We start from the raw sequence: 25615 nt of genomic DNA, 5'->3' as shown, positions 1-25615 counted from the left end.
ACATGAAAAAAAAAGATCATTCAGTTGCGAGTAATAAAACCGTGTTTATTGTTACATGACTTCATGATTACTTAATAATTACTTCATAACAGTACAAATAAGAAATGTTCTGAAAAATTCATTACTTTCATTTTTTTTGTTAATGCACCGTACAAATTTAAATGACAAATCTCAACCAGCTGAGAAAGTTTGTATTCATTTTTATCTCGCTAACAAGATACTTATGAAACAAGAGTATCATTACAGTTTGTTCTTTAGTAGGAATACTCTTAGTTAATATTTACACCAGAACTATTTTCAATGAGCCTGAAAATTTCTTCTATCCTATGTAAAAAAATAGTTTAACCGTGGAAATGAATTATTTCATTTTTATGGAGCTGTAAAAAAGTTGTTTACATCTAACAATCACAGCTTTTCTTCCATATTATTACTCCTTCAACGTGATCAATGTACAAAATATTTACAAACTTAAAATGATACAAGAATAAAAATTCAAGAAGTCCAGTTGATATAAATTTTTCCAATGAACTATTCATCTGAAGGCACTGAATGCACAGCTTGATGGTTTTTTAAGATGTCAATTCTGAAATCTTTTGTTTATACATTTCAACTTCTGCTTCTTTTTCCTTCAATTTTTCTCTGAATTCCTCAACTTCTCTTTGACTTTTAATTAATTTCTGATTCCACTCTTCTAATTCTGCACTGTAATCTGGACTGTTTATCTCTATGACGTCTTCATTACTATTATTTACTTCTAAGTAAAGAGGTTCTGCAGCATGAGCAGACAAAAATTTCTAAAATTCAGAAAAATAAGTGTTTACAAAAATTGAAAAAATAGATTTATATCAAATTTTATTGTAGTTAAACTCACCTTATTGAATGATTTGTTATTATTAGTGATTTTAATGGTTGGTATAGAAGTGGCATCAATGTATATTTTTCCATTATTCTTATCAACACTAGCTTTCTTTAAAATGTTGGGTTTAGTGCTCTGAGTCATATTGGATTGCCCAAGAAATCGATTTGCACTTATTGTAATGTATTTGTTATTTTTTTTAGAAACCGGTATTTGTTTCAAAGTATTCACATTCACATTTTGTGCTTTAGTCAAACTTAAAGCACGTTTTCCTGCCTCTGTAATTTGAAGTAATCAATTTAAATCCATGAGTATAATACAATTATTTAATAAAAATAAAAGTATCAAAAATTTTATTGTTACCTGTAAGAATAACAGTTTGGCCACTTTCCATGGCATTTTCAACAATTGTACTTTCATTATCCATTGCCATCATTGTAAAACCATGGTTTTGTAAAAATTGCAATTGATCAGTTTCAATGTGATTTAGTAAATCTTTATCATTTCCTAACATTTGAACATCTTCATTCATGTAACTTGCTTCATTTGATGGTGTATGAACTTTTTGAATAAATATCTTATTTTTACTACTACTAACGTTTGCTAAAAATCATAAATGAAAATTTGTTGAAGCACTTTGTTTACATTTAATTAGTTACATATTATAAATACTTACGTTGAATGATCTTTCGTTTTGTTGCTTGTTTTAGCTGCTTTTCTTGTTTTAAAAGTTTTTGGTGTTGTTTTATTACTTGTTGATGTTGTCGTTGTAGTTGCTGCTGTTGTTGCTGTTGAACATACATCTGATCTTGCTGAAACTGCTGTTGTTGTTGTTGTAGCTGCTCTATCAAATCTAATTGATTTATTTCTTCAAACTTGATATAATCATCAGAACTTTGTCCTTCAGAATTCATGTATTGTTGTTCATTATTTACATCATCAGTTTGTTTAACTACTTGTCGATCTTGTTGCATGATATCAACCAAATCCATTTTTTTTTGTTCAAGGGCAAGGGTAATTGGAGTTTTGTGGAATTTACTTAAACTATAAGGGTCTGCACCATGATCAAGTAATAGAATCATAACATCAATATGCCCTTGCTCCACGGACCAATGTAATGGAGTCATTTTAAGCTAAAAATATTTAGCATTTGATTAATTTTTCAATCAATTTAAAGTTTAGTTGATTTAATGTAGTTTAAATGTTGCTAGTTACCATATCCTTGCAATCAACTTCTGCCCCATAACTCAGGAGTAATTCAACCATTTCTAAATGACCTTCATATGCAGCCATGTGTAATGGTGTTTTGTCAACTTTGGTTTTTGAGTCTTTAGAAATTCCTGCTCTCAACAATACTTCAGCTGTTTCAGTATGATTGTTTTGAGCAGCTAAATGCAATGCACTTGTTCCTAACTAATATTAAAAAATTAAAATAAGTATAACGTAAATTGCACAGGAAATATGAAACTGATTGAGAAAAAGTACTCACCCAATCACAAGTAAACGGTGCCCCCCTGCACATTAGATCTCTCACTGCTTCTGTGTCTCCCATTTTAGCATTATTTAGTAATTGTTTACCCAATTCAACAATTGATGTACCATCTCTAACAGGTAATGCTTGTGTGAAAAGTTCAACAGGGGAGTAGAAAGTGGAGTCTGTTGCATCGAGGTACAAGGTTTTTATGTCAGTGGCCATCATAATTTATTTATCATATAGCAGGTTGTGTGCCAATTTGGTAATCTGAATAATAGAATAAAATTCCTATAGTGAGTTTAAAGATGAATGATGGAATGTTCAAAACTTTTTAAATGTTCTTAGTATCATACAATTCAAAAATAGTCATGTCATTTTTTCATTAATTGAAAATATGTATTAATATTCGTTTACTTCTAACTAAATACGAGTAGTCAATGCTAGAGTAATCAGCATGTTTTCATTTTTGATGTTTGACATTTTGATAAAATCAATTAGGTAAAATCACGCTAGCCTCTCCGAGTTTGACACCTAATGAATGTACACAACAACAGATACAGGTAGTCATCGTCGAGCGCGTTATTTTCTGTTCCGCTCGCGGAGGCAGAGTCAAAAGTCGGACACGGAAGTGAATCGCGTATCGCGGATTTACGTTATTAATGACAATCCGAACATCGGGGAGTGCACTTCCTCTCCCCGGTGCACACGGTAGTACAGGTCGGAGCCACGTGCTTCCTTAGCGGGAAACTTTTCTGTCGATCAACGCTGCTCCCTCGACTCCTCTCACCTGTCGTACTGTCGCGACTTTCAACTGTCAGCGAGACGTCTCCCGCACGATCATCAACACGACTTTTCTCTGTCGACCACTCGCTGCTGTCGCGCAAAATAACAAATCCATGCGAGCTCCGCGAGGCACTACTTTCTTTGTTGCCGAATTTCGGAATTGACTTTGACGCTTTTGTATGTGTATATGGTGCTGCGGCCTGCGTCCTGCGTACAGTATTATATTCCGTAAACTAGCGTCGGCGTGTGCTCGAGGCACACAAAAAAAACATAACCCCTGCGCTGTATGGGTAGATTTGGCATGATGCAGTGATTCTGTAGTTCATCCAAGGAGCGCGGCCGATATGCATAGTTAGGTAGTGACCGTAAAGGCTGCTTCGTTGTTAGAAATATGTACTTGACGATAAGAATCTTTTGAAATAGATTCGACATTTGTTATTCATGAAATTGTTAATCTATTCGCCGATTATTTTTTATAAAGTCTATTTTGTAGACGAGCGCGTCGTGTTACAACAACGCGGGATATTTGAACTCTGACATTAAACTTGAATATTAAAGTAAGCCTCAATTTGGTAAAAATAAATAATACATTCGATTGCTGTTGTTTATAATTGAATTTATTTAACAAGTCTGATTTAAGCGAATAATTTCTCTTCTTTGCGTGTTTTAGTAGCCAATTGACCAGGTTTATGTTGAGCATCTGGATGGTTCAGCAACTCCTTTGGACATTTGGAGATGGGGCTGGATAAAATGATTTGTTTCAAATCATAAAAAAGATGGCTATCGTCCTTGGTACAGAACGATATGGCAATACCAGCTTTGCCAGCGCGACCAGTTCTTCCAACTCGATGTGTGTAATCTAAAATTATTATTTGTTTATTTCATTATAGATGTTTTGTGCATGCATATTATCATATCATATAATTTTAAACAACTTATCTAATTACCTTCAATAGTTCTGGCCATATCGTAATTAATGACTGTTGATACATCTTTTATATCAATACCACGACCAGCAACATCAGTGGCAACTAAAATATCTTTACTTCCATTTTTAAGTGAGGCAAGAGCATATTCTCTCTGCTCTTGAACCTTTCCGCCATGAAGTGTGCATGCATTGTACTGAAATTAATTAATGACTTTATAGATTAAATGAAAATAGTAATGTTAATCTGAACTCTGAAAGTCTTAATGAACTTACACCACACTTCTCAATCCATTTAACAAGAACATCAGCACTTTTCTTTTGATTAACAAAAATAATAATTGGTGGTTCAAAACCTCGACCGAGAATGTCCATAAGTTTTTTACGTTTATCACCCTCACCCATTATATGAATGATTTGTTCCGTTCTCTCAGTAGGTTTCCCAATGCTTCCAATATACACAACTGCTGGCCTTCTAAGATATGTTTTAGCCAATCTCTCTACAGCTGGTGGCATTGTAGCTGTAAACATCACAGTTTGTCGATATTTATTTTTGGACTTGAGATTTTCTAAGAGTTTGTCTTCATCTTCAGCATCTTCAGTGTCAGGCTTGAGATTAGTAACTGGCATGTACTCTAAAATTGTTTGCACATAAGGTTCCATTCCCATATCTATCATTCTATCTGCTTCATCAAGAACAATATATGTGCATTGATTAAGTACCAAGTATCGATTTTCAAGCACATCAATTAGTCTTCCAGGTGTTGCAATTACAATCTGTAAAATATTATTTTATTGAATAATTTTATTATTAAACGATACCAATTTTCAATCAACTCTCTGTTCATTGTTTATTAACGAATAAAAATTTTAGTCATAATTAAATAGATTACCTCACAACCCTTAAATAATTTCAACCCTTGTTCTTCTCGCAGTAGACCACCAACAACAAGAACAGTTCTTATTCCTAATGGTTCGCCAAATTTATTAGCTTCTTCTTCTATCTGTTGCGCCAATTCACTAAAAGTATACAATAAGTTATTATGAATTTAGGAAATCACCAAAATAGAAATGATATTTTTTACAGTACCGTGTAGGAGCCATAATAATACTATATGGGCCTTGATCTGCTTCCTCATTTCTTTCTTTTTTTGGAAGGCTATTTATCCAAAGAAGAAGTGGAATCAGAAAAGCTAATGTTTTACCTGATCCAGTTTCAGCAACCCCAATAATATCACGATTTTGCATTCCAATTGGAATAGCTTGTCTTTGAATGGGAGTAAGATCTTTATAACCAACCTGGTCAATAATATTCAAAATTTCTGAAGGGAGACCAGATTCTTTCCACGATCGAATTGGATTTGGAATTCTATCTCCTTTAACGGTAATATTATTATCCTCTTTGAAAATTCGCCAGTCTCTTTTAGTCATTTCACTCAGAGCTTTATCTGACCAATGACGTTCATCCCACTGTTGTTTGTCTTCTTTATTTTGTACTTTTTTCAAACGCACTCTGAAAAAAAAGTAATTATTCAGTAATGTAATTAAACTAATTGAGGAACGTTCCTACATTTCTTGTTCTTTCTCAGCTTGAGATCTCCTTTTATCTAACAATTTACCATAAAATTTACTTTGATCTCGCTTCTGAGCATTAATGTCTATACCTGCCAAATTTCCTTTACCAAAAAATTGCACTTGATGTCGTTCTTTATAAATATTATTATAATCTATGGATGTGTCTTCTGATGCATCCCAATCGAATACAAATTTTTTATCGCTCAACCTTCGAACTCTGCGTTTTTTCTTTTCTAATCCTAAGTATCTTTCCTTTATAGCCTCCATTTCTTTTGCTTTATCTTTATCGTCTCCCTCACATGTTTTTTTATTTTCTCTGCGCCTGTAAACACAATAGAATGTACAATTTTTGAAATCAAGAGATATTGATGAAAAGCTTTACCTTTCTCTGTTGTTCCAATCTTGATCATGATGTAAATTATGTCCATCATTGATAGATAAATTACTCTTTTGTTCCTTCTGTTGTTTTCTCAACGCATCAACTTCATCTTGACGCTTTTGCAATGCCACAGCAGCTCGCTCTTGTTTAGAAATAAATTTAGGCTTAAAAAGAGCCTCTTCTTCTGCTTTTTTTCTGTTCAATAGATCTTCCAAACTTAGTGGTTCCCTTTTTACTATTGGCCTAGGACTATCTTCATGAACTGGCTCATCTTCATTAATAGTCTTAGGTTCTTTTTTATCATCAACAGCTTTGGAACTGGTTCTGGACTTTTTTCTATCCTCGTTGCTTTTTCTTCTATCGCTTTCTTTAGATCTAAAGCGTTTGCTACCTTTTTGCCCGTCCCTGGATCTACTTCGCTCTCTGTAATGTTGATCTGCGTGGCGTTTACGGTCTCCATCCAAATCTGATCTTCGAGATCTACTTGTCTGACTTGACCTTTTATCTTGACTCATGTTCATTTTCAGCCCTATGTAAAAAGCGATGCATTTTTTAAGTTACTAATCATGTATATCTAAACTGTTAAATAATTCGAAAAATACACTACTTACGTATTTATGGTTATAACCAGTGAAATTTGAAAATAAATATAAATCGCGAATCTATCAATAATTGTATTTCTCGATTCAAGTAATTCTTGGTAATCACAACACGGCAGACTTATCGCAATGATTGAAACAGCTCATAAAATATCGTAGACTGGCACATAGACAATCTAGAACAACAATATGCGACGCGATCTCGGTAGCAGAAGCTTTAGGTGAAGATCGGCGATAATACACAGAGGCGCAACGTCGCGAGCGCCAGCTGCGATTGACAGCGCGCGAACATTACTTGCGGTCTTCCGTCGAATTGATGCAGTTTTCTCCTCTTCATTTGAAATATGAGTCGATCTATGCTCACGGGCGATTATTCATCTCTTTCGATTCTTTGTTAATCTCTTTTTAATGACCGAAAATAAATAGTCCGAGCGCCAGCTATGGGTCGAGTATGCATTTTCAGGTCCATAAGGTAACCAAGGCTTTTTATAGGTTTTTTGGTGTGCTGAATCGATTGAGCTTGGGTGCCAAGCGTTAAAATTAATACTCTAAAAGTTATCAACAAATTCATTGTTTATAACTTAAAAAATTTGTTTAAATAAATCTGAAAAAATTCACACGTATTCTTTGACTAATTCTAAGAATTTTTTGTTCTTCGCATTTTTTCGTCAGAGACGCTCCTCACCGAGTTAGAAAATCGTAAAGTTGTTTTTATACGCACGAATTTGTTTAGAAACCAATCATATTTTTAATCTTTGCGATTTTCTAACTCGGTAAGGAATGTCTCAAACGAAAAAATGCAAAGAACAAAAAAGTCTTAGAATTAGTCAAAGAATACGAGTTTTTTGAACAATAAATTTTTTGATAACTTTTAAAGTATTAATTTTAACGCTTGGCACCCAAGCTCAATCTATTCAGTACACCAAAAAACCTATAAAAAGCCTTGGTTACCTTGTGGACCTGAAAATGCATACTCGACCCATAGCTGGCGCCCGGACTAAAGCATGTTTTTTTAAAATGTCGACAATCGAATGAGAAATGCAGTGCTTTTGACAGTAAACATCGCTATTTTGACTTTCATTTTTTATCAATTCCAAATTGTCCAACTTGCAATCCTTGATGAAAGCTCGAATCAATGATCACGTATACATTATATATTTTACTGTACACGATCGCGGCCGGGTCAATTGCAATGTGAACTCTGTTAAATGGCGCCGGAGGCCATGTCCAAATGGTTTTCGTTTGTACGTAATTTATACGCATTAAAGCGGGGCGAGGGTGGAGAGGGAGGGTCGAGGTGTAAAACAGTCGCTATTTAACCATTCTACGTTTTACTTATTCATGAAGTATTACGTAATGTATACATCGTCGCACGTCTTTTTTTTATTACACACACGCTTTATAAGACCTACAATATAATGTACAACCCTATACGTGCCTTTTAAAGGACGAACTAGGGTACGGTCAGGCAGCCGTGTATTATGCATATGTAAGAGGTGTTAAGCATAAATCTCGTATACACACACACACACACACACACACACACACACACACACACACACACACATATTGCGAATTATGGTGCATCCACCCACACACGTTCTACGTGCGCGACACCGTGTGCCCGACTTTTGCCCGCAACAAATTAAAAATGAACTCGGTGAACGGGATTACGATATAAAAAACGGGCATCCAGGGTATTTAAATTTTTCATATTTCCTCCTCGTAGAGCAAAAATCTTTTTGCGCGGATCGACTTATAATACATAGGATTCGGTTTTATCCGGTCAGCTGCACACGGGCTTTTTGTCGCGCCGCGTTCTTTTTACGAGATTGCCTGTGTGTGGTAGTAGTATATAGTATAGTAGTAAGTAAATCCAAACGAAAAAAGGCAACATCAAATAAACATAAACTTGTGCACGCGCTGCTGCGATTTGCTGCGTTTGACCTCTTGGTCCAATTGGATACGCTATTATAATATCCCGAGAAAAGGCATTTACGTTGCTCATAATGATCGTATATGGATCAAAATAATACTTTTTTACAAAACCGTGCGCACGTATGTCACCGATCTTGACGCGCTTTCGGTATGTTATAGCACATGGTAAAAAAGTCCCAGAACCAAAATTTTAGACCCCCTCCCCCCTCCTACCCTCCATCCCTATAAACGTCCATTTTCGATCTATATTTTTTCTGAGGACATGAAGTAATTAAAAAATCTGAAAAAATTCATAAAAATACTTTTCAACAATCCAAACAACCTTGAATTTTTTCAGATTTTTTGAGTGCTTCAGGCCTTCAGAAAAAATTATTGAAAATTTCAAAAATCGAGATATGGCGGTATGAGCCGATGTAGTAAACGAAAATTTTTTCAGTTTTTTATCGCATTGAAAATCATTACCTCAATTTTTTTCAGATTTTTTCAGATTACCTAACGCACCTTTTGAAGCCAAAAACCGATTTTTTTGACGAAAATAATTTTTTTAGAGCGATACGGAGCCTCGAAAAATCTGAAAAAAATTTTTTCTTGTTTTTCTCATCAAAATACGTAATCCCAATTTTTTCAGATTTTTTAATTGAAGGCGATAGCTTCTAGGGCCGAAAAATGCTATTTTTAACAAAAAATGGTTCCTAGAACCCGGTGGTTCCGGTGAAAAAATTTGAAAATATTTTTTTTGAATTCCTTGTCAAATTTTAATAAATTTTGACCGGTTCAAAAGTTCGATTGAAGCCTCCTAGCTCAATGTAGAGCATGAAACTAGTTTTATCATTCCTTAATGTCTTCAGAAACGTCTACAAATATTTTGCACTAATCTTTGTCCTGCTCTAGAATGAGCTTGGCACTCTTCGCATTCTCTCTTAGCATTCTTCGGCCCTGAAAGCTATCGCCTGCAATTAAAAAATCTGAAAAAATTTGAGGTTATGTATTTTGATGAAACAAACGAGAAAAAAATTTTTCCAGATTTTTCGAGGCTCCGTACCGTCCTAAAAAAATTATTTTCGTTAAAAAAAGCGTTTTTTTTTGACTCAAAAAGTGCGTTAGGTCATCTGAAAAAATCTGAAAAAAATTGAGGTAATGATTTTCAATGCGATAAAAAACTGAAAAAATTTTCGTTTACTACATCGGCTCATACCGCCATATCTCGATTTTTGAAATTTTCAATAATTTTTTCTGAAGGCCTGAAGCACTCAAAAAATCTGAAAAAATTCAAGGTTGTTTGGATTGTTGAAAAGTATTTTTATGAATTTTTTCAGATTTTTTAATTACTTCATGTCCTCAGAAAAAATATAGATCGAAAATGGACGTTTATACCGGAAGTGGGGGGTAGGAGGGGGAAGGGGGTCTAAAATTTCGTTTTTGGGACCTATTTACCATGTACTATAACATACCAAAAGCGCGTCAAGATCGGTGACATACGTGCGCACGGTTTTGTAAAAAAGTATTATTTTGACCGATATATAAATGCATACATACGCGCGTGTACACAAGTTTCCAACGGGGTAGGTGGTTGTTGGTGGCGTGGTCGGTGGCGCACCCACGAGGTGAAAACTGAATGCTCTCCCCCATTGTCGTAATTATCATTATTTCATCAGCTCGTATTCATTTGGAATGAGTATAATAATGTAATAATGATGATATCGTGTGCAGCTGCAGCAGTGGCGATGACGCTCTGCAGAGGCTAATCTATAAAACATGCACACATTTTACATACAAAACAACGGGGTTTATATACTTGAAATTTGCATGAAAACGACGCACATACACGGATTTAGCGTGAGGGATAAACAAGTTTATTAGATGCATGTATAACGACGAAAATGTCGCCGCGACGGCGACGACGATAACGATTTTTTTATTATGTACACAAGCTCGCGCGCGCGCTATACAAATTTAATCAATGTTTGCCTTCTATGGTCCAAAGGTGTGCGGCACACACGGGAAGCTCAACGTCGAAAATTGCTTATGTATCAACTGTAAAGAAATATATACACATCTTCAAAGTGACGGTAATTCCGTTGAGCAAATTTACTCAAGCTCCTCTTTATCGCGCGAGCGCGCGCGTACAATGAATATTTTGTATAATCTCCAAGCTCGCAGTTTAAAAATATCGTTCTACACAATGTGTAAAATAAAATCCAACCCTCATGAAATGTACAGGAAACTTTTAGCGACGTTCACTTCTTCGCTTTGGGCTGACGCTTAGATCCTACGGCTTGTAGGGGCCCAATTTGTGCCTGACCATACAGCCGCAGGCCGGCAGGGCGCATTTCTGACGGTGCCCCTGAGATCGGCAAGCTTTTTAATACGTAATGTTTATTTACGTACGAACCCGACAACATCTTGTAACGAACTCACACGTGTGATAGACGTATCGTTCAGAAGTAATCCTCTTTTACAAAAAAAAATACTTCTCGCGATGCGTGATGACAAAAAAAAAAGATTTTTCCCCACTCTAACCTAAAATACGCAACTTTGCCGCTAATTTTAGGCTCTCGTAGGAAAAAATAGTATCTCAAACTGGTGCAGATATGGTTTTTTAACAAAACTCGTTACAGCACTCGCCTTCGGCTCGTGCTATAATCCCTCGTTTTGCTAAAAAATCATATGTGCACCCGTTGAGAAATATACTATTTCCGCCTCGTCATCTTACACGTACGAAGTCGATTTTCTTCCGCCTCCTGCCGTGGCTAGCACACACACACACACGGCAATTTGTCGCGTTTTCAAAATTCTGCTCTCACCTGCATCTATGTCCACGAAAACTCGCGTCTGCAGAAAATTTGCTTGATGTTGATATTGTAAACGCGATTTATATACAAAAAAAAGACCGCTAGATGTGTTTGAAGTATTAATATAGGAGTTGCTATCGTGATTTTATGGAGGAATTCGAAGTGCATAAAATGCAGGTATTAAAAATATTTCATTCTCTCTTAAAAAGCAGCTTATATCTAGAAATTCGGACTAAAATTTCTCTATACATCATGTCTATAGTGTATTAGTACGGGTTATATTACGTCTAGCGTGACATGCCGAAAAATTTAATAAAAACTAGATACATAATTTTAGAGAGTACATAGAAATATTATAATTATCAATATTTTTTCAGTAAAACAATCAAAACTTATTTGCTTAAACTCATTTATTTAGATTTAAAAAAAAAATATGCAAATTTAACATCTATATAACACCAAACATAATCAAAAGTTACTGCAAGTGTACTAATGAGGTTTAGAGCTTTGGAGTGTAGCTGTCCAGCAAATGTGATATAAATCTTCGTTCGTCAGCTGCTCAAGGATCATTTCGCAGATCTCCAGTGGTAATCGTTTGTGAATCAACTCCCAGAAAGGATCCAGAGCCCAGTGCAGAAAAAATCCTCTTGATAATTTCTCACACAGATGCAAATCACAAGGTTCACGATAATTTTCGAATAAATAGGAACCCAACCGGAACTTCCAGTAGTCTGTATACGTGAGTAGTTTTTCCGCCTTTTCGGGTCGTAGCCGAGTCAGATCGTAGAGCGACACACTCGGACTTATCATCTTTTTTTTTATGTCTACTATAAATGCCACCTTCTTCCCCTCATCATACCAACCAGACTTTTTGAGTTCGTCCGACTTCTCGAACAATCCATATTTTTCGAAAAATTTCATAACCGTCAGGACGTCGCTCCGATCCAATTGATACCCTCTTTTCACTATGAGCTCGACAACAGCCAGAGCTCTAGAAGCTAGGGGGAATCGATCTCCATATTTTATGTATGTCTCATAGTCCCACGAATTAAATCTTTCGGCGAAATAGTTTTCAGTGGGAAAAACGAAATTGGACAGATCAGCGCCATGTTCGAAGAGAATATCGATGCCATCTGGCCAGAGATTGGCCACGGCCCATTGAAGCGGTGTCCGACCCAAATTATCTTTAGCGTCGACCATTACAAGCTGCTGTTTTTCGTCGCAGATCTTGAAGAATAGATCAATCGTACTCGAATCCGAACTCAGAAACTGCCGATGGTAGAAATGATGCAGAGCTGTCCATCCCTCCTCGTTGGCCAAGTTCGGATTGGCGCCTTTCCTCAACAGAAATTCAATCATTACCTTGTTTACCCGTTTCGCGGCCACATGTAGCGGTGTGTTGCCCAACTTATCTCGGGCGTCGATCTGCACTGGTTGGTATTTTTCGTTGTTGAGCTCGAATAACGTCTTCGCCAAGTTATGAGCAAAGTAAGTCTTCGTACCAATGTTTGAATAAGTAATCCATGTATTCTGGCAAATCATGTGCAGAGGCGTCGACCCGTCCTTGTTGACTAAATTCGGATCAAAATCTATTCTACGTAGCAATTCGACTATCATATTCTTTCCATGTTTCAGAGCCAAGAACAGCGGCGGATCAAATGAGCTCGATTTTTCAAGAAGACAATTGGGGTCATGTCCAAGTTCAAAAAATTTTTTGATGGCATCGTCACAGCCAAACTCGCAGGCCACACGAAAATGCGTATGTCCGAACTCGTCGGTGTAATTCACGTCGCATTGGTCATATACTCTAAAAAGGTCGACGACGACACCCCTGTGCCCGAGTCTAGCCGCATGATGCACTGGTGTAGTGCGACGCGACGATATCTTGCCGTCTTCATCAACTTCGGGCTTATGCTTGTAGCCGACGAAAGACGCGAAGTCGATGAACCAACAAAGATCCATGTCAAATGGCTTGCCTTTAAGATTATTAATGGAATCCAAAAGAAGACACTCAATTTCTTCGATCGGACAAACCTCCTGGAGAGTAGAATGTAAGTCACACCAACGAGATTTTAAAGGTTCAATTTTTCGGAGAAATTCGTGTCGCTCGCCTTCAACCTCCCAATTGATATTTTTTCGCCAGCTCTTCAATTTTTCTATTCTTTGTTGCCTATCCAAATTTTCAACGGATTCGTCGTCGGACGTGGACATTTTTCTGCCCTCTCACACACAGCACACAATTGTTTGTAATTTAGAATATTTTTTAATTTTTTCACAAAAATTACTCGATGAAAACGACACGATTTTTTTCTGTTCACGCTGCGGCGTCGTAACCTGTACTGAAATTACATGCACCACGATCTGTATAGAAAGTAAGAACACATGGTCGCAGCTACGAGAGATTCAATTAAAGTAGCGCAAGCTATGTACAGTTATTGGAAGTAAAATACGTAGTGGAGGCTGCTCGCTTCTCGCTGGATTTACACTTTCTAATCATTACCGAATTCAAAGAGACTCTGACTTCACATGTGGTAAAACAAGAGGAAACAAACGCAGTGAGATAGAAAGAGAGGTGCCAGAGTTTGAGAGACAACTTGGATACATAATATTACATAATGTAATGTACAGGAAACTTTTAGCGACGTTCACTTCTTCGCTTTGGGCTGACGCTTGCGGCCGCGTCGATCCTCCGGCCTGTAGGGGCCCAATTTGTGCCTGACCATGCAGCCGCGCCACCAGGCCTGTATCCTCAGGGCGCATCTCTGGCGGTGGGCCTCGTGCTGCAACCTCCTTCGCTCGGCCTCGTTCTCGGCTTCGCACAAATCGATGAATTCCTGCCTCTGCTGGTACTGCGCAAATAATCGGGGATAATTATATTGTTAATAATCAGCTTCATTGATTCCGGCGACGATATAGTGCTCTTATTAATTTCAATTTGCTTTGCATACAGTATATGAAATAAAAGATAATTTGATCCGTTCAGTCTAGATTAATCCTTGAGACTCGCAATATATAGTGCATTATTTCAAAAGTGTGATATTTGGAGTGGGTAAAATGGGCAATATTGGAAAAATTGAAAAACTTATTTTCTTCTATTTTGAGTTTAATTTTTCCGGACCCCCGTAGTTTCTGACACTTGATTCTTTGTTTTTTCATGGAATATTTACATTTTGCCGGTCATCATCTAATCCGTTTATTTTCTTATTGCAAACATGAAAATTTGTCACGGAGGGGACACTCTCGGAGGGGACAAATCGCACTTTTATCAAATTTCACGACGACAACAAAGTTGAAAATTTTTTTTCCGATCACGCACAAAAATTGTTTGTAAAGACGAACGTTTTTACGCCCCCAGATTCAAAAATAAAAAGTGCTGGCTCAAAAACTCGTCGATCACGGAGGGGACACTTTATATTACTAGTACGATTTTCGTGTGCAAGTATTGTTATAGCGAAGCTGCAACTAAGATTTGAATATTCTACGGGTAAAAATCGAGTACCTTAGTTCTGAAAGATGACCCTTGTATAGTTGGAAAGGTCAAAATTATAGCACGTTTACTGGCACTATATTTGTAATGATGTAAAATTTCACATAATTTAAGGACACATTTGTAACTTATGTACAATTGTTTTGAGACTATTTAAGATGACGAGTCATACAAAAAAACTTTCTTTAGGAAGTATAGAATAAGGCCCATGTATCACAATATTGCTGGATATTTGTAAAAATATTTTTAATGAGTGAAAACAATCGATTCTGAGTTCAGGACAGGCGGAGGGGACATTTTGTGTGTTTATCCGGCTGGCGAATCAATTTGGTCTTTTTTGATGGAAATTTTATAGTTGCGGAAGGTAAAATTCGGTAAAATAAAAGGTTCTACCGTCTTAGTTTTCATTTTTTTAATGTTTTCTAACAGCTACAATAACAAGACATGTCATATCACGCTTTTGAAATAATGCACCATATACACAACTAAAACGATATATCCTATTATACAGTGCGACATCGAGCGCGATCGCCAATTTATACATTCGAAGATCTATTATTTACCGGGCGCAAACAGCAAGTAGTTAGTAGGATCGCAACCAGCTCTAGGCACAGAGAGACCGAAACTTTAGCAGCTTGCTTGAACTTCGAGTCACCACCACCGCATTGGTATACAGCGTAAAGGTTGCCGCTGATGCTGCCAATACCAGTTTAGCGCCGCGGCGGCGGTGTTCATATTTTAACGCCCTCGTGCGCGCTTTAGAGTACTCACCAGTGTAGCTTCACTGGAGCTGGGGACGATGTGCCGCGTATACACAAAGATACCATCGCCACGAACGACGAAGATACACGTCCTATACGTATTTATGCATGTATAAATACGGAGCTCGACGCAGGGGATGTAATATTAGCCGGGCTAACGCGCACACACCCACACACACACACACACGGGCGCAGAAAGAAGAGGAGATCGAGTTTGCGCCTCGTTAGAGGTATAATTAAATTAGTTTTGGCGCGTGGTACTACCTTATAATATACAGCGCGCCGCACACTCGCTCGCCCGACGACGACGACGACGACGACGACGACGAGCACTGCGCTGCGCTCTGTGTGCAACTCGCTGCTGTGTGCAATGCACTATTCATACAGCTGTACATGTACGCGTTATATATATATATACGTACATATACGTACTATACGTGGCTTCTCGTTTCCATTCATTAATAAATACCTTTATGCGCGCGTGCGGAATCCACTGTGTAAGCTCGCAAGCTTCCATCTCTCCGTGTGTGCGTGTGGGTGCGAGCGTTTCTGTTTTGTTGTTGTCTTTGAATCGCGCGCTTTTCATTATAATTATGTAACGGATGGACGGTACACGCGATGTGTGCGAAAAAAAAAGAAATATAGAGAGATTTTACGAGATTTTCGTATGCACGTGTTAGGCTGCGCTTGCTTATAACTAGCTTTGACTGGCAGCTCCGCTGCTGCTGCTTCAGGAACTTACCTCCAGCTGAAGTTGGGCTAATGCCGCGCGCTTCTGTTCAATCTCGTCCTGAAGCTTACGGATGTCCCTCTCGTAGACTTTGGTCTCAGTCCGGCGACGCTCAACCCAATTTTCCGAGTCGCGCTCGTTTTCCTGTGTGAATTTGCCAATTCAAAGGTCGGAGAGCGTGCATAGGCCGGAGAGGACTTGATTATTTTCGCGACACATTTAATTTTATAGAAGTTGCGATAAGATTAAAGAAAAAGGATCAGAAAAAACAACACGCCCAACACGCAAGAATTGAATCGCATCCTGTTTTTCTTGTTTCTTTTTCTTTGACGATAATTTACAATGCGGTCACCTCGATGCTGTCCTTTAAAAAGTCGACGATCTGCCGATTAACGAGGCGCTCGTTGCTCTCGCGCAGCCGGCACTCTTCCAGTTGGCTCCTGAGATCGGCCAGGGCCCACTCGGCCCCGAGCTGGCGCTGCTCGCGCGACGAGTCCAGCCACGCCTCGACGTACTCCGTCTCGGCTTTCGATTTGATTTCAAGCCGCTCCTTCTCATTCTGCGCAAACAGATCATCTTTGATTCTGCATTTATATTATTTTTACGTATATGAATGTTTATTTTATCGACACACGACCAAGTTGGCTCAAACGCATGCGAATCGATTTTCAGTCGCTCGACAAAAGTGAAAAAAGGTCTTTTGTGCCATTCGATCGAGCTACACACACACATACCTGTATAATATATAGAACCTACGCGCGCCAAGTCAACACACGAGCTCGCACACACGTCGAGCTTTTGGTACTTTGAAAGTTTAGAATTACGTCTGTGTACGCGCGCGCGCGTCGATCGATCCGAGCATGTCAGGCAGGCGCGCGCGACAGCTCAAACGCGCTTCAGTCGATGTGTATATCGACGTAAATGCATGCGTGCGCGGTCCAACGACCGAGAGAGAGGGAAAACGGATTATGTATATAACGCGCGTTAACGAGTCTAAAAAGACACTGCACCGCCGAGCGACAGTTCGCACGCGCGGTTGTCGCGCGTTTGCGGTTGCATTAGACGAAAGTTAAATGCGGTACGCGTTACGCGCGTGTGCACGTGCGAACGAAGTGTTGTGACAATTTTTATATGCACCGATCGAATTACTCGACGAGTGCGATGTACGACATATAGCGCCGTGAGAGTTGGAAAAGGTGCATCCGCGGAACATATCGCGATATATATATATATATGTACCGTTTTCGAAAAATCCAACGTTTCGAAACTTTTTTACGTACACCCGCTTGAACGTCGGATCGCTGCTATATACACGCGCGTATAAGTGGGTCAAGACTCTGCCAGAGCCGCCGCTCGCTCGCGCTCTTTGCGGGAGCTTTTGTTTACCGCGCGGCGCGATTGGCATTTTGACAGTACTGGGACGTAGTAGACGTTTATATAGCTATATAGTCGCTTGAAGCGCGCAGAGAGCTGCTCGCGCGAATTCTGCCACACGCGTGCAAATTCTTCTTCTTCTTTTTTTTTTTTTTTTTTGATTCTTCAGATCGCGCTCGGTAATAACAATAACAATATTTGCGCGGAGTAAACAAACGACAATACGCATTCACCTTGATCGACGACGAACGTTTATCACACACGACGAAGCGCAATGCGCGCGTATGCATACGTGAATTATTAAAGCGATAACAATCTTAAACGATCTTCCTCTCTCGCTCGCTACATTCGTGCGTGAGCCATTGGACTCGCAACGCGCAACGCAAGCCGATGTGTGCGTGTGTGTGTACATTTATTATTAAGCAACTTGGACGCGGTCGTTCGCATACACCGACGACGCGTTTATTAGACGTACGAGACGTCGTGGTCGTCGTTGCAACAGAGCAGCAGCAGTTCGTCCGGTATTATCCACTTGTGCGGATGTCAGTCGGTCGTTTGAATAAAGTGAACGCGAGTGTCTTGATTTGACTCTTTCTTTTCGCTATCTCGTTTGTATTTTCATCTCGAGTATAATAGTACGTAATTACAAACGATCGGCGTTTGTTTGTCTATACGCAACTCGACGCGATGGCAAACGAGGCGTGATTTATCATCGAATTTTAATTAGCTTTCGCATTATACGCGGCTTGTTTGCCTTTCATCGCGCGCGTGTCTATATAGATGTAACTCAAAGGTCGCGCGGCGCGTTACAAGAACCGATGCATCGTGTGAGTTCAACGCTGTCACATAAAGAGAAAAAAAGGCGATACAGCTGATTGCGCGGTATAAATTCGAGGCCCGATCGACCCCGCAAAAACAGAAAAAAGTACATCTAATACGCCAGCATGCCGGCACCCGAGGGATTCAAGCTGCAGCTGGTCCAAGTCGTAAGTTATAACACGATCTCGTCGACGTTACATTCGCGACGATGCTTTGTGTTTTTCCGCGCGCGCGCGACTCTTACATACTCGCGGTTAATTCAATTTTGAAAAACAAATAAATCGCGCGTAATTCGTTGCGAGCATACGGAAATGCAGCAAAACGAGCTCGCGAAGCGATTAGAAGATATAGTTGCGAGGGAGGTCAACCGCGCGCGTTACAATAATAATAGTTTTATACGTGCATACATATTAAAAAAAAAAAAAAAAAAACTAGAAATCACCGGTTACGTTTATTTATAATATCGAAAAGTAAAACTTGGCTGTGCAGCTTTTCAGATACGGCGCGAGAACGTGCAGCGAGGAGGAGAGCTCACTGCTCGCCCACGAGATCGACGAGGCGTCCTCGCTCAACGAGACTCACGGCTACGAGCAGCTGACCAACGTGAGTCGCACGATTTGTCCAAATCCATACACGATCTAATGTTGAAAAAAAAAAAAATTCTCCATTTTCTTTTTATGTTTTTGTTTTTCTTGCAGCTCGGCAAGCTACAAGCCCACAAGCTCGGCAGCTGTCTGCGCGAGCGCTACGGCGACTTTCTCGGCTCGTCCTATCGTCCGTCGGACGTGCACGCGACGACCAGCGAGCACGACTCGACCAAGGTGACGACGCAGCTCTGCCTCGCGGGCTTGTATCCGCCCGCCTTCGAGAACATCTGGAACTCGGAGATCAGGAGCGTGCCCATACCGTATCACTGCGTGCCGCGCCGATTGGACGCGCTCCTTAAGGGCCCCGATTTGCCCAAGTATTATAGTAGTATACTCGCTTGGAAAGATATTTACGCGCGGAACGACGCGAATATATAATAGAAAATGTATGATGCTGCTGCAGGTACAGGAGAAGATTCAGGGAGGAGTCGAGCTGCAACGCAAAGATACGGAGCAAAGCCGCGGAGCTGATGGAAATGAACGAGCTCCTCGAGGACAAAGGCGTTCCGTCGCTGCAGCAGTCCGACTTTTTCGGATGGCTGAAAGTCTTCAACGCTCTATACGTTCACGTTGAGTATATCCCTCTCATATACATACATTGCTTACACACTCGAAATAATATGAAATTTCGTATCGGTTTATCTCGCGCCGCGCCGCCAACAGCAGAGAGCGGCGAGAAGCCGACTGCCCGATCTCTACACCAAGGAGCTGTTCGAGCAGCTGCAGAGACACGTCGAGGACATCTACGATCTCATGTCGCTGACGCCGGAGCTGCGCAAGCTCCAGGTGGGTCTGCTGCTCAAGCGCGTCCACGACAACGCGGCGCACCCGGCCAATCCGCGCAAGGTCTATCTGTTCTGCGCCGACGGGCCCGTGCTCGCGGCCTTTCTGCGATCGCACCGAGTCGATCGGGAGCTCAGGTGTCCGGGCTTCTGTAGCGCGGTGCTGCTGGAAAAATGGCTCGACGCCGACGATCGCGCACACGTGAGGGTATTTATTTGAAGCCTAACTTTTATAACGATGAAATTAATTTCTAGCGGTATATTTATAAGTGTTATTATTTTTTATGTTCAATTATCGCGCAACATCTATATAGATGCTGGTCACGAGCGGTCAGAGCGACCTGTTCAAAGTCGTGACGTTACGCGACAGCGGCGAAAATGGATTTTGCCGTTTCGAGGATTACAAGAGTCTCACGGAGGGCTTGTTCCCGAGCGACGAGGACGTCGACGAGATTCTCGCCGAGTCGGCGGTGAATTTGAAAAACTTACTGACCACGGATTACGTGCACTGTGCCGCGTCGACTAGCCAGCAGCCATCCGCTTGAACGATACACGTTGGGAAATGCAAAATTTTGCAGATTTAGCGGCGTCCATAAAGATACATCGATGTCGAATAAAAATTTACATGCATACCTCGATATATACGAAGAAGAAAAAAGGATAAGGAGAGAGAGAGAAAGAGAGAGAAAAAGTAGATAAAGAAAGAGAAGCTATAAGACGCACACATATATATGTATAGCAATATATAGTATGCACTCGCCTTGAGTTTGAAAAATTGAGCTTTCAAGCCTGCCTCGTGCTCGGCGCGGCTCTTGCGCGCCTCTTCGACCTCTTGCAATTTTAAATCCAATAGCTTCTGGCCCTCTCTCGCCCTCTCCAGCAAATCATCCTCGTTACTCTTTTCGGCCACTTTCTCGTCGACTTGGCTTATCAAAAGATCCAGGCTGCCTTTGATCATCAGCGAGTCTCTCGACGAGTGCATCAGCTCTTCTACCCATTGGCTGTGTTTGTGTATGTGTGTGTGTGCACCACCGGCGTTACATCGCGTAAGATGCAGATATGAAAAACAATTTGTTCGAATATTAAATTACGCTATTACCTTGTATAATGCCGAGTTTTACCTGTCGCGCACGAGCTTGTCGAAAATCATCTCGACGTAGGCCGCGTCGAAGGCCGCTTCCTCGTCCATCGCTCGTAAGGCAGATCTATACTAACATGCAACAATAAAAAATAGAATGATTTTGTTTCCCCGTCGATTAAATTTTGCACGTTCCATCAGAAAATCCGACCTTCCAGGACGACGACCGTCGACATTGGCAGCAGTGCTGGCGGCACGACGCTGCTGCTGCTGCTGAACGACGACGAGCGCGGGTCGACTCTTGAGACTGCGCCGATACACGGCCAACGCGTCGATGCACTCCTCGAGCACAGATAAGGCGGCTGCTCTCGCCGCGCCCCTAAGTGACATATCGCGTGAACTTCCTTTTCCTTTCCAAGTTTTTTTTTCTTTTTTTTTTTTTTTTTTTGAGCTCGTCTTCTTGTATTGGCCGTGTTATCGCACCCCGAGAGCTCGTACACACTATATATATATTATATATATGTGCCGTTGGTTTGCGATACGATACCCCGTGAACTTCTCTCTCGGCTGTCTGCACTCGTTGCTGCCGCCAAGATGGAAAAGCTTCGCGCGATCCGCAAGCCACGGCCCGATCTGTAATGCAGAGACCTGCATTATTTATGGTAAATATGTAAAAGGGCTCTCGCGATCGAGGGATATATATACGGTTTGTGCACCGTTCGAAATTGGATTGAATATTTCTGTATATATGCACACCGCCCTTTCAAGAGGAAAATTCGGTTTTTTTCTTTATTCATGTGTACCCAGAAAGGCATCAAGCCGCGCAGCAGCTGTAAATAAAGCGTTGAAAAAACTCGCTTTTGCTGAACAAACGAGGCGGCGCCTTTTACGAGCGATTAAAAATATACATCGAATTCGATAAAAATTCCAAAAAATATTTTCCATTTAATCGGCTTATTTGTGAATGCAATTTATTGAGTACCGAGACCGTTGACACCTGCATCAAAAGAACTTACAAAAAAAAAAAAACTGTGTGTACGTAAATATAAAAGTACCTTACTCGCGGTGGCGACTATATCGTGTAACGGTTTAGCCTGGGGAATATTGTTTTTCGCTCTTTCTCTCGCGCGGGCTCGGGTGCTATAAGCAGTATGTAGATTTGCATTGCCTCGCGGGGCGACTCTATTATACATGTGTGCAGTTAGGTTGCTGCTACTGCCGCCGCTGTGCAACCGTCGATTGAAAAAATATTTACTTCGGGCAGCTATTTTCAAGCTATCTGTACCGCAACAGTTTGAACGCAGAATAAAAAGAACGTTCGGCTCTCGAGCAGCCGTTAACGACTCACCTTTACATGTGTGTGTGTGTGTGTGTGTGTGTGTGTGTGTGTGTGTGTGAGTGTCGAGTGGATGCGGTGGCGGTGGCGGTTGGTACGTGTGCATCAACGGAGTTCGATTCGAGTGGCCGCCCCGCACGAATAGACGTTACACATATACATATAGGTTCGATACTCAGCGCAGGCACTCGCACAGACACGCATATATATGCTGCTATTCAGTTCGGAGATATGCAGAAGAGTCGATCCTGCAGTGGTACGTGTGTATATGCGTTAGTTGTATTATATAGATATATATAAGCGCGCGCGAAACGTGAGAATGTATCGAACCGCACTGAAGACCGTCTACGTGTGTACGATAATACAACGTGTTGTGTGTCCTCCTACCTGCTAAATAGTATGATACAGTGTTCGAAACGCGAACACGCGCGCGTGCGTTATATAGAGAATTCGAACGATAAAGCCATTGTGTCCGTTCGGAAATATTTATAATTTATCAGTGCGCGGTGGCGGCGGCCGCCGCCGGTGGAGAGAATTATAAACACGATGAGCAGCGGATGAGGTCGCGCGGTGCACTAAATACGACCGTCGCCCGCGGCAAGTTTGTTATTATATTGAGAGAGAGAAGATAATTGTGCACGTGTATTGTTTTGTGTATCGAGGGTGATCTGTGTGTATGTGCGTCGTCGTCGCGTTGGCGAAACGCAGAAAATTATAACGGAAGAAAGAGGCATCCGCATGTTTGATCGATATAATTTGCCGCCGCCGTCGCCAAGTTGCCGGAATTGCATGCTATACAAACAACGTGAGTATATAAAAGCGGACTTGCTATTTCATTATTCAATTTCAAAGATAAGATCATCTCTGCGATGCGCGCCTATCTGCTGCGAGACGAAATTCGTTCGGTCCGCGTGGCCAACTTGGCAAGCCTTTTCTCCGCGTTGGACGATGGACATCCGCGCGTGCATAACGTTTTTGCGTTTTGGAGCAGTTCTTCGAGTTAACCCATGATCCCTATAGGTCTCTCGTTCGATAGCGGCTATAATAAATCCACGCATTTTGATATAGAGAAAAAAAAGGCGGGAAACTGCACTACTACTGCTGCGTTTCCCCACATAGCGATGCGTGGAGCGCACGCAATATCAGCTTCGAGACGGAGCTCCGATTGAAAAAATGTTGATCTATAATGGAGACTCGCTCTAATGTATGCGAAGAATTTTAATTATAAAATGCGCCGTTGAAAGTTGCCCGCCTGAAACGAGTATAGAAAATAAACGAAGATGTGCAAAAAAAAAGAAGAAGACGGTTGCTTTCCAATGACCGTTAACGTTAATAACGCAGTTTGCGAACGCGCGCGCGAGAGTTCGTACTTCGAAAAAGTAAAGAAAAAAGAACCGTTATAACGCTTCGACAAAACGGTCGTCATCTCCCGATTCTTTCTTCCTCCTGACATACGATATACACTCGAGTTGTCGGCGGCGACACGGTGGCCGCAGAGAGAAAACTTGCAAAAAATATCAGCTTTTCGCGCTGTTGAAATATACCTATACATATGTTGTCGGAGTCGCGCGTCTGCGCAAAAACGGCGGCGCATACATACACACTCGAATATGCACTATGCACACACACAGTGGTAGTCGGTGCGTGTCCGTGCGCGAGAATACGAAACACACCCCATCTCGCGCCGGCGCCACGACAAACCACCTTTATCTCTTTCTCTTTCCCACTTTAGGGTCGCAGGCGCGCCAGCAAGTAACATATAGCGGTAGACTGCGCGCACACCCACTGCAGTCTCAGCATCAGCAGAAAGCAGCAGCGAGCAGTTACAGAGTGCAGTAGTGCATGTGTGAGTGAGTGCCAGAGAGTGTGGGGCAGCAGCAGAGGCTCGCGCGAGTAGCAGAAACTCGTGCCGCCGCGCTTGCGAGTTGCGAGTCCAGCAGCAGCAGCGCACTGTCCTGCTTTCTCACTCCGTCTCTCTCTCTATCCTTCTCTTTCCTCGATATATAACTTAGCGCCTGCGTTACGTGCAGCAAAATACAGTATCGTGTGTGTGTGCAGCTTCTCTCGCAGTAGTATATACGTATAGGCAGACACAATGTTCGCTGGTGGCTAAAAGGCACGCGCCCCTCGCAGTGTGGCACAGTTGTTCAGTCGCATCCCGGCAGGCAGAGTGCGATCGTTGTGCAGCAGCAGCAGCGGATCAGCAGCGCCGAGCGCTCGAGTGCTCCGACAGTTTGTTTGTTGTTATATCGTCGTTGCTGCCACTGCCGCCGTAATAAAAACAACCGATGACTTCGCTTCGACCAAACCGAGGGTGCGAGCAAAAATTAACAACGATGCTTTAGCGCACGAATAGCAACGGTTCTGGTGTAGCGTTACATATAGTGGAGTTGTTCCATCGCGAAGCAGCCAGCTGCAAGTCTGAAATTCCGCCGCTGTGCGCGCGTGATATATGTGCATGTGCTGCATGCAGCCCAGATAATATACACGTTGTAAGAATGGCACAGTGACACGGATGATTTTGAGTTAACTCGTTCGCCCCCCCCCTCCTCCCCCAACAAGTTGCGGTGTTGTTTTGTCGTTGTTGTTTTTTCTCGTTGACATCTTTAGTTTCGGCACGCGAGCGAAGAAACAAATGATGAAAAATCGGCGCGAGTGACATTGTTCGTTGCCGAAAAAAAAAAAAAAAACAACGAGAAAAGATCAAAACAAAGAATTATACATACTCGGAAGTGCGCGCGTGTTGCAAGCTCTCTCTCCATCCATCTCCTTCAACGGAAAACCGCCGAAGGACTTTGTAGAAGAGGCGTGTGGATGTTTGCCTAGGAGAGTGCATTTCCGAAGCGAGAGGTAAGACAAAACTCTCGAACGAGAGATACATTAGTAGAGAGAGATAGAGAAAGAGTCGAGTGTATATGAAAGCGAGCACGTGTGTGCACACACAGTGAAGCCTTCTCCCCGCGTATCGCTCACTCACGCACGTACACACGGACACGCACATACACGCATACATGCGCTAGCACGACAGTGGACAGTGCAGGTACGTGTCTTCCGTTCGCGTATATGCATATAGTATGTATTATACGATAAAATTGCGAGGGACGCGTTTGTCGCGCGCGCTCTCGAGTCGAGCTTGCGAGGTTATATAACTTTCGGAGCGCGAACGAGAGAAAGGCACAGCAGTGTGTGCAGTAGCAGTAGCATCAGCGGCGGCAGCAGCAGCAGTAGCTTCAGAGCCAGAAGCAGCCGCGAGTATTATATATAATAGTCAGGATATGGT

General features: G+C 41.3%; 5 protein-coding genes across 9 annotated transcripts in view; 2 read left to right on the top strand and 3 right to left on the bottom strand.

Annotated features, from left to right (window-relative positions):
* Positions 1-24: 24 nt before the first annotated feature.
* LOC106655167 (probable serine/threonine-protein kinase cdc7) lies at positions 25-3374 on the bottom strand. Of its 3 annotated transcripts, none has more exons than XM_014375394.2 (7): positions 3118-3374; positions 2346-2597; positions 2072-2269; positions 1533-1989; positions 1220-1459; positions 872-1134; positions 25-794 (listed from the first exon to the last, which is right to left on the bottom strand). In XM_014375394.2, the coding sequence occupies exons 2-7, from the start codon at positions 2553-2555 to the stop codon at positions 570-572; spliced, it is 1593 nt and encodes a 530-aa protein (XP_014230880.2). In that variant the 5' UTR covers positions 2556-2597; positions 3118-3374; the 3' UTR covers positions 25-569. The 3 variants fall into 3 exon arrangements, with proteins under 3 accessions (XP_014230880.2, XP_023318655.1, XP_023318656.1); XM_023462887.1 differs by lacking the exon at positions 3118-3374 and adding an exon at positions 2684-3104; XM_023462888.1 differs by lacking the exon at positions 3118-3374 and adding an exon at positions 2745-3104.
* Positions 3375-3741: 367 nt separating this feature from the next.
* LOC106654857 (probable ATP-dependent RNA helicase DDX23) lies at positions 3742-6792 on the bottom strand. Its single transcript, XM_014374942.2, has 8 exons — positions 6604-6792; positions 5996-6521; positions 5609-5935; positions 5129-5551; positions 4932-5058; positions 4315-4815; positions 4061-4235; positions 3742-3972 (listed from the first exon to the last, which is right to left on the bottom strand). The coding sequence occupies exons 2-8, from the start codon at positions 6511-6513 to the stop codon at positions 3749-3751; spliced, it is 2295 nt and encodes a 764-aa protein (XP_014230428.1). The 5' UTR covers positions 6514-6521; positions 6604-6792; the 3' UTR covers positions 3742-3748.
* A 7174-nt stretch (positions 6793-13966) lies between these two features.
* LOC106653707 (IQ domain-containing protein G) lies at positions 13967-21278 on the bottom strand. Its single transcript, XM_023462892.1, has 5 exons — positions 21043-21278; positions 20682-20922; positions 16652-16858; positions 16312-16443; positions 13967-14170 (listed from the first exon to the last, which is right to left on the bottom strand). The coding sequence occupies exons 1-5, from the start codon at positions 21108-21110 to the stop codon at positions 13967-13969; spliced, it is 852 nt and encodes a 283-aa protein (XP_023318660.1). The 5' UTR covers positions 21111-21278.
* LOC106655367 (testicular acid phosphatase homolog) lies at positions 17997-20771 on the top strand. Its single transcript, XM_014375723.2, has 6 exons — positions 17997-18659; positions 18982-19095; positions 19191-19456; positions 19543-19708; positions 19803-20129; positions 20236-20771. Exons 1-6 carry the CDS (start codon positions 18618-18620, stop codon positions 20464-20466), a joined length of 1146 nt encoding a protein of 381 aa, XP_014231209.1. The 5' UTR covers positions 17997-18617; the 3' UTR covers positions 20467-20771.
* A 3035-nt stretch (positions 21279-24313) lies between the features above and the next one.
* The window catches only part of LOC106655834 (acetylcholine receptor subunit alpha-like), a 110764-nt gene continuing 109462 nt past the window's right edge, over positions 24314-25615 (top strand). For all 3 annotated transcript variants that reach the window (XM_023462885.1, XM_023462884.1, XM_023462886.1), the window contains exon 1: positions 24314-25185. The gene's annotated coding sequence lies outside the window, so the exon portion shown is untranslated. The remainder of the gene's footprint in view (positions 25186-25615) is intronic.

The sequence above is a fragment of the Trichogramma pretiosum genome, unplaced genomic scaffold (assembly GCF_000599845.2).
Source record: "Trichogramma pretiosum strain Unisexual culture from Peru unplaced genomic scaffold, Tpre_2.0 scaffold1, whole genome shotgun sequence".
In the NCBI taxonomy this organism is placed as follows: domain Eukaryota; kingdom Metazoa; phylum Arthropoda; class Insecta; order Hymenoptera; family Trichogrammatidae; genus Trichogramma; species Trichogramma pretiosum.
Note: the sequence above shows the minus strand (reverse complement) of the source record. Positions and strands in the feature narration are given on the sequence as shown.